Raw genomic sequence first — 9063 nt, forward strand, 5'->3', positions numbered from 1 at the left:
TATAATATATAATATGTGACATTGACATGTGACATGTGACATATAGTATATAATGTATAGTATATAATACATAATACATAATATATAATATATATGTATATATACATATATATAATTTTTTAAAAATTAAAAATGTAGACAGTGTTTACTATAGTTGAAATGATGACTAATGAATAGCCATTTGTATAATTAATCTGTCAAATCCATGCTCATATATTGATATTCTGGCCCTTTAAGAACATTTGACTTCTGGTTTGAGGGTCCAGCATATTTTGTATGCAGAGCCACAGAGTGCCTTGGCCTTATTAAACCACGTTTCTTACTACACATCTATCAATCTCATGTCCGTTTGTAGAGAAATGATCAGGTGTTATAGAGTCTAAAACCTCTCACTCTTGTCTGTAGACCAGGATAGATCGTAGAGTATCTACAGAGAGAATCATCGGAGCTTGAATTAGTTATCCATCATCATCTTACAAACCAGCTAAGGCTGAGTGAAGTAAAATAATAACTGTTAGTGGTCACAATCTTTGGATCAACTGATGGTTTTGCTGATTTGAGCCAGGATTGGCAAACACTGTGCTAGTCTGGCTTCCATGCCTGGCAGTTGGGATGGGTCTTGGTAAGTCCAGAGTATATTTCTTCATATATGATTTGGTAGTTTGGTACTTTTTCCAGGGGCTAGATGAGACATGTTTATTTCATCCTCCAGTATCATAGTTAGGGGTTCTATTGCTGCGCAAAGACACTATGGCCATAGCAATGCTGGTAGAGGAAAATATTTAACTGGCTTACTGGTTCAGAGGTTTAGTCCATTATCATCATATTGTGTCTGCATGGAGGCAGACATGGTGCTGGAGAAAGAGCTAAGAGTTCTACATCTGGAACGGCAGGTAGCAGAAAGAAGAACAGACACTGGTCCTGGCTTGAGCATCCAAAACCTCAACACCTACCCTCAGTGATATACTCCCTCCAAAAAGACCACACCTCCTAATAGTGCTACTCCCTATGAGCCTATGAGGACTGTTTTCGTTCAAACTACCATAGCCAGCAAGCTCTCTCTAGCTTATTCACAGAGGAACCCGGGCTCCAAAATCAAAAAGAAAGCAAGCTACAATGTGCCAGAGCTTTGTAAGTGATCTCAGGACACATCACTGGCTAGTCTAGATCAAAGGGTGGAGAATGATTATCCCTCTTGAGAGATTGAGGAGTCAGAGTACAAGGACAGGGGCCTAGGTTCAGGGAGCTCATGTCTATTTGCAGTTCTCCCCTTGCCTGCTGATCATAACTGAAATGCTCTACCCTTCCAGACGACCAATGTGGCGTCTTAGGAGAGGGTAATCTAGGTCTACCTTTTATTTTGCCCACACTCACCAGGTTTCTTCAGGTTCCATTCAAGAGAGTGTGAAAGACCGAGTGATTGACTCAAGACTCCAGCTCTTTATCACAAAGCCAGGACTCTACACGTGCATAGCTACCAATAAGCATGGGGAGAAATTCAGTACTGCAAAGGCTGCAGCCACTGTCAGTATAGCAGGTAGGTGCTGCGTGTTTACAGTGCTCCAGAAGAGGGGGCAGCTGGTGCTCCAAAGCATCTGGAAAAGAGACAGAGGTAAAATCCACTTTTACCACCCCAGTCCCCTTGAAGCAATTCCCTTGTTCATTTTGACACCCATGGTGATCAAGACATAGTTTTTACTTTGTTGTATCAAAAATGAAATATTAACATTCTTGTTCAAGTGATGAATACCAATTTTAGAACCTTATTTTTCTATTTCTGCTTTTAAATTTCTCTTTTTTTCCCTCTGCCCCTTCCCTTCCTGTCTCTTATCTGTAAGTTCTCCCTCACTCACACCCTGCCTCTCTTCCTTCTTCCCTCCCTCCTTCTCTCCCTCCTTCCCTCTGCTTCTGCCTCCCTTTCTTCATCTCCTCCTCCCTTTCTTACTCCTTTCTCCTTTTCTTGGCTCTTGGTCCCTTCCTTCTATCATCCCACCCTTCCTTCTTTCTTCCACTCTTCCTTTTAGAACCTCTTCTATCCCCCCTCTCTGGGTTAAGCAAGCTTCCCAAGGCTCTCAGAAAGTTGGTAGATATTTAACATGGCTGAACCAGTTTCCAGACAGCTGTTTCTTTCTTTCTTTCTTTCTTTCTTTTTTTTAAGGTTTTTCGAGACAGGGTTTCTCTGTGTAGCCCTGGCTGTCCTGGAACTCACTCTGTAGACCAGGCTGGCCTCGAACTCAGAAATCCGCCTGCCTCTGCCTCCCAAGAGCTGGGATTAAAGGCGTGCACCACCACAGCCCAGCCACACAGCTGTTTCTTAAGGGCATTTTACAATGTCTTTTGTTTTGTTTTATTTTGTTTTGCTTTGCTTTGTGTGTGTGTGTGAGTGACTTTTAACTGTCTTTTCAAATTCTTACATTGTTTCTACTTGTACAAAATATTCCATTAACCCCGAAAGTCACATTAAAGACATTGTCTGTCTGATGTGTTCACAGCAACTGTTCTTCTGTGTGTTATCCTCATCTATACTTCTGTAATTTGTAAGGTAGGTAACTTATTCTACTAGCAGAACAACTGAAGCAGTAGGAGAACATTTTTTAAGGTAAGCTCTCAAGCAGCAAGTGGAGGACCTGGGCTTTAAACTCAGAAAGTTTACCCAAGACTCTGGAGCCTGTTCAGTTTCTATGACAATCTGGAGCCTGCGTTACTAACCAAAACAGTCTGTTCTCTCCAAAAACCACACTTGTCATAGACTACCAGTCATGAAGGCAATATACTACTTCAAATCTCAAAACTACACACTTTATATCTAAGGGAAATAACTGAAGGTAAAGGTAAAATTATTGGAACCCCTGTTTATCATAGACTTTAAAAGGCTTCCCATGGTTTCTTTGCATTCAAATACATACATTTTCAATTTACAATTCAAATTTAAGCCCCAAAAAGACAGAGTAATTTTTTTCTATCACTTAGCACTTGGAACATTGATCTGCCATCTTTGTTGAGTATACTATTTTATTAAAGTTTCCTAGGCTGTAAATGTGTGTTTGAATCTGTGAATCTCATTAATACATAGAAAACTAAGTTAAAGTAAATTAAGTTAAAGTTTAGTCTCCAACTAAAGTCTATCAATTTCTGTTAATGTGCATGCATATGTGTGTGTTTTACTTCCCTGTGTTATCCAGGTAACAACAGGGTTTGCAGGTATTTTCATGGCAAATAGCTGACACATGCATTTCTAGGCTACCTGCTTTGTGTTGTGAGGGGTTATTTTTAAAAGTTAAATATCTAAAAGGTTTCTGGGCACATTTGTGGAATTCCCAGAGGTGGAAATAATCCTTGTATCAGGAAATGCCAGGCATGTTAGACTCATAGCAGGCCTACTGTTCAAGGATCAGTCGAGAGGTGTTTGGCTGGCATGTAAAGCCAGTGCTGGGCGGACTCAGGGCCAGCTCCTGGAGCTCACTGTTTCTTATTACAACTTATTTCTTTGATCTTCCCCAACAAAGAACTTTCTAGTAGTGCCTATGATTTTTGAATGGAAATAGAGACCACAGAGTATATAAGTAGCTATAGGCAAGGCTAGATCTCATGCCCACAAAGGTGAGAAATAGCTCCCTTTACTACCTCTTTGTAGGATCTGTCTTTCTATAGGGTCTTTGGTCACTGTACCAGTTAAAGTATGCCACTTCTCCAGGAAATGACGAGCTTCGAAGAGATTCAACATACTAAAGTTAATAAAATAAATGATTACCATTTGCACTATACTTTGCTATGTATAATGGACTTTGAATGCAATTGTTAAATGTGCCAAATGTGGCCCAGGAGTCTAGAAAAGGCATGCCATCCAGAACACAGTGACCATGGCAGGTGCTGAGGGAAGAGGATGGCCTGCCAGGGTAAAATTGAGGTCTGTAAGCACCCTAATGTGGCACTGGGTAGAACTAGTTAATACACGCTAGAGGTTGCAATATGCTATGAGGAAGGGATGCACACATTTACACAGGGATATTTCAGGCATAGGCACACATGTGATTTAGTTTAGCTTGTTCCTCCCCTAGACGGAAGATAAATATTAGTGTTGCCAGTCTTCAGAGAGTCTCATTTATGCAACATCTTCGTTTTTTAGTGCTAATCTTTGGCTAGAGTTCCTGCTCCTTCCTTCTCTATCTCTTCCCTAGATGGCAAGGAAGAAAGGGATTGATGCTTCAATGGTGTTCTCCAGTCCCCTGGTTCTGCAGAAGTCTGAAGCTGGAGAGCTTGGGATCTCATCCTTTAGCTGGGTTAAAAGCCAAAGAACTTCCCTGGATGGCTTGCTACTTTTGAGCACCTTCTGGAGAGTCAAAGTTCTTAGCAGATCAGTTAAGCCATCATCAAATCCCTACATAGAGTCTGTTCTGGAACCTTAACAGCGAGGTTATCCTGTATCTCCTCACTGTGACCTGAAGGCAGGCACAGCTGCCTGTGCCCTCCACGGACCTGAAATCACCTCTGTGTCTCTTGCAAGGCTGGAGAAACCAAAGCACAATTTAGATTCCTTCACCCAGTTTGCTGTACCCACGCTGTTCATACTACTCCTCTGGTACACACACCCGTGTCAGAGTAGGAGACTTTTTTTTTTTTAGAATTTCAAATGAGTTTTTAAAAACCCTCTCTTTTGGCTTTTATTTTAATCAACAACTATTTGTAATATAGAGATTTGGGTCCACAACCTACAAAAATCTCTATCCAAATTCTTCACCCCTCTACCTTCCTCTTGTCCACATCAGAGTACTTGGGAAGACCACCCTTCATCCTTAGTCTGGTAATCTTAAAGCCTATTCATCATATATATCAAGATGGTTTTAGAAGTCTCACCGTGAAGAACAGGAAAAGAACCCAATAAAACAGCTACTTTTACCCCACAAAAATAGGACATTCATGATCTTTCGGAAACTGTAAAAGCCATAGAGCATAACTGATATATGTCTCAACTGAGTAGCAGCAACTCCATCCCTGTCCCAACCAGTGGGAACCAGATCTAATTCTATTAATAATGGAATAATATATCAACAGAGAGATATGTAATCCTAGCATGTAGTGACATGCAGTGATATCTTCTTTTAAATTTTAAATAATTATGTGTCTCTGTGTGCGTGTGTGTGTGTGTGTGTGAGAGAGAGAGAGAGAGAGAGAGAGAGAGAGAGGGAGGGAGAGAGAGAGAGAGAGTGAATGGTGTGCACAGGCCATGGCATTTGTAGAGGTCAGAGCAAAGCTCTGTGGTCTAGATTTCCAACTTTACATGCATTCTGGAGATTGAACTCAGTTGCCAGGCTGTGCAGCAAGTCCTTTTTACCCACTGAACCATGCTTGCCTTCCCAGTGGAATATTTTTATGGTACAGAGATCTCTGTAAGTTATGAGACAGTAGAAGGTAATGTCCAGGGGTAAGGGATAGCCAGCAATGAAAACCCAGAGAAAGCCACAGTGGCACAGAGACTGGACTGACAGGAGTGATGCATGGCTCGGCAAGCAGCAGCAGAGAAGGGCTTTCTAACTGCTATAGATGCAGAGATGAATGCAGATGGACACCAGCCACCTCAGTAGGATCAATGGCCATCAAGATTGGCACAAGGGATGGTTGAACTAGCCAATCAGTCTGACAATAAGGCTATATGGAAGTCATTTTCCAGTTCGGAGGAACTGGCTTCCCTAGGAATGAGACTTAAAGCTACCCTGAAAAATGAGGACTATAAGAGATTGAAAGGGAACATCAGGCAGAACACACAGCATCAGGAAGGGTTAAGACAGCCCCTTCCTGGCCCCACACCTAATTCTGAACGTCATGAGAAATACCTGAATATGTCCCTCTGCATTGTCAAATGTTACACGATGTTTGGGGTCAGGTAAGAAAATGTGAGCATAGAGGAAAAAAAAAAAAACAGAAAAGGAAAAAGATTTAGGAGGACTTCAGAAGCCATGGTAAATCAGAGCCATGCCCATCTGCTGGGGAAATCACCACATGTCTTGTGCTACCTCTTGCTCTGGTTTCCAGCTCCTCATCTGTCCTCAGGTTAGATGTCACTGATGGAGACCTGACCCTCCTCCACACTCCCCCAGGCAGTCCTAATGAGTCCCTAGTGAGGTTGACTAAGATCTCTCATTTACAAAGGCCATATGTCATTTTCTCAATTCTTCTTGTCAGTCAGACCTGATACATGCCTCCCAAAGACCTGTCCGGAATCCCAGAGGACCTACCCTTTAACTGTAGAGTGCTCCATTGCTCAGTCTTCCAGGGAGGCGAGGGCACTGTGAGGCAAATGAGATCTTTAGCACCACACTCACCCAGGGGCTGGAGAAGGGGGTATGTCTAGCCAGGACATCCATACTCTCTTTAGATTTTCCAGAGCTTGAGATTGACACCTGCTTTCCAGACATCCCTGTCACTGATAGCCTCTGGTGGTGTTGCCCCTCTGTCAGTGTCCCCTTTCTCCTCTACTCCAATTTCAGCCTTTCCTCACCTCATGCCCTGCAGTGCACTGTCCCCTGTCACAGCCACTGTCTCGCTTGGAAGCTTTGCTCTCTTTGTTTACTCAGCCCAGCAGGAAAACTGGATGTGCAAAGAGTTGGTAGAGCCTCTGTTTAGGATTTTGTCTCATGATATTTCTAGGGGTTGAAGGACAATGAAAAAAGGAAAAAAAGACCAGCTTTTGTTTTCCCAGCCACTATCCACATGTTGCTCAGTCTCTTGCCAGTTCTTCAAAAAGAAAAAAATAGCATATTTCTTTCTGGGACATTTGCATCTGATAGTAGTCATTAAAAGGAGTCATAAAATGTCCCTGAGCCTCCCCATGAACCAGGAAGCTTACCTTCCCCATCATCGCCACCCCAAAAGGTCGAGTTATGATTTAATCTCGTGGGATAACGTGTATTTGGCAAGATGCCTTCTCTTTGTCATGAGAACCTTCAGCCCTGCGGTAGAGGACACAACAGCCATGACCCCTGTATTGAGCTCTGTCCTAGATCCGGAGCATTTGAACACTCACAGGGATTCACAGCTGCATTTCCAACTTTTCAGTGGCATTGGGAAATCCCTGTTCTACTTTAATTTCTGTTCGTGTGTCAAATACTCTGGCCAAAACAATTTAGGAGAAGAAAGGGTTTACTTCAAATTACAACTTCAGGTCATAGTCTGTCACTGACTGTCAAGACAGGATCTTAAAGGCAGACCTACATATCACACAGTGAGTTCCAAAGTTCTAAGAACACATATCTGGTCTTAGAACACCAGGATGAACCTGGGAGTTACATCTTCCTCCTTCCACCATTCCATGCCTCCTACAACATGAGTAGAGAGTAATCTATCTCTTCAAAGTGCTCTGGCATTTTCTTGTAACATTATCTGGATTTTACAGTGACTGAAAGTGCTTTGGGTTTGTTTTTAGCAAAAGGGGAAAGAATACATGAGCATCAGCCAGTAGTTATACTCAATTGCTACCAGATATTTCTCCGTGAGGTGTACAAGGTGCAGCCAGGAAGCTTTCTGCCAATACAAATGATGTGTGTCAAAAGAGGACCGATGATATTTTACTGACTTTTCCAGATAATTTCAAAGATACCACAAATATGGTGAAAATTTCAGAAATTGGAAAGACACCTAGTTTGAGAAATAAAATAATTTATTATAAAGTACAATTTTCATGGACTCTGTCCCTAATTCCTTAACCATTCAGCATTGAAAGGGAGAGAAGAAAGAAAGGAGGGAGAAGGAGAGCGGGGGAGGGGAGAATGTGGAGAGGCACATCTGTACCTTCACTTCAGAAACACATGGCCACTCAGTGATGAGAGTACCACCATTTTCTTATAACCACCCTGAGTTGGGTTTGCTTCTCTTTACCTTCTTGTCTTTAACCTGGAGGTGTGTACCTTAGTGACTTCTGTCCTCTGTCCTCTGCTGTGTCTGGGCCCTCTTTGGCACTTGTTCATATTGTTAAGTCCGCCATAGAAACTTAGAATAAGGACATCTTTATACACATGACTTCAGCTCCCTCATGGGTCGGTCGGTGTCTCCCTGCTCTGCTGCTCTTAGGATCTGCCTCTGTTCACCTGTACCAGATACTGCTTCTGCAGAAGAGTTTCCTGTTCTCCCCTTCCACATGTTTCCACCTGTATAGTGAAGACTAATCATGAAGCTTGAGCATACCAGTGCTTACAGTGGAGAACTCTGTGCTTTCTACACCAGGCCCTTTGGTGATTGTCATTCATTAAGGAATCTCTGCTTGCTCCTCTACAGTTCAGTAAAGTCTAAATCCTAATTCTTAAGTCAAAATTTGTGGGAAGGATTATTAACCTCTCCTTCCCCCTCTCTTTCATTTTTTCCTTTTTCCAATTTTATGCATTTACCCGCATGTGTGTGGATGGCTGTGGGTACACAAATGGTGGTTAGAAGTTGCTGTTAGGAACTATCCCCCATTGCACTTCCACATTCTGCATTGAAGCAGGGTCTCTCAATCAAACCCAGAATGCACTGATTTGGGTAGTCTTGCTAACCAGCTTGCTCTGAGGATCCCCTGTCTCTGCCTTTGAGGCTGGAATTACAGGTGACTACCACATCCACTGGGCATTTTTTGTGTATTTCTAGGGATCCAAACTCCCTCCACCCTTACTTGGCAAGTGTTTTAACTGCTGAGCCGTCTCCTCAGCCCCAGTAGCATCTTCTGAATGCAAATGAGAGTCTTTCAGCCTAACCTGTATAACTCAACAAAAGACACACTAGATTTTATTTTTCAGAATGAAAATTAAGTCTGATGTATTTTGTAGTGATTTGGGGATGAAATCTTACAGACCTTACATAGCTTTTGACATTTCCCCCATGGTCACTCTGGAGCCTGTCAGTTTCCAGTATAAAATGTGATGGGGATTTGTCCTAACAGAATACAGCTTTCCTTAGCACTAGGCTTCTGTCTCTCAGCTAAGCAACTCATGTTGAGAGGGATGGCAGTTTGCAGGTCTTTGTTGGCTAATACTATGATCAAGTATGTGATATATATATATACATATATATATATATGTATATATATATATATAT

General features: G+C 42.2%; 1 protein-coding gene across 7 annotated transcripts in view; it reads left to right on the forward strand.

The window, feature by feature from the left end:
- Window positions 1-9063, forward strand: part of Musk (muscle associated receptor tyrosine kinase) — an 89028-nt gene that overhangs the window by 53602 nt on the left and 26363 nt on the right. For 6 of the 7 annotated variants that reach the window (XM_028779967.1, XM_028779970.1, XM_028779972.1 and 3 more), the window contains one exon: window positions 1378-1537. In XM_028779967.1, coding sequence (XP_028635800.1) covers window positions 1378-1537 — 160 coding nt within the window. Of the gene's footprint in view, window positions 1-1377; window positions 1538-4145; window positions 4156-9063 lie in introns of all 7 variants that reach the window. The other variant, XM_028779968.1, reaches the window with a different exon arrangement.

The sequence above is a fragment of the Grammomys surdaster genome, unplaced genomic scaffold, assembly GCF_004785775.1.
Source record: "Grammomys surdaster isolate TR1022 unplaced genomic scaffold, NIH_TR_1.0 363, whole genome shotgun sequence".
Taxonomy (NCBI): Eukaryota; Metazoa; Chordata; class Mammalia; order Rodentia; family Muridae; genus Grammomys; species Grammomys surdaster.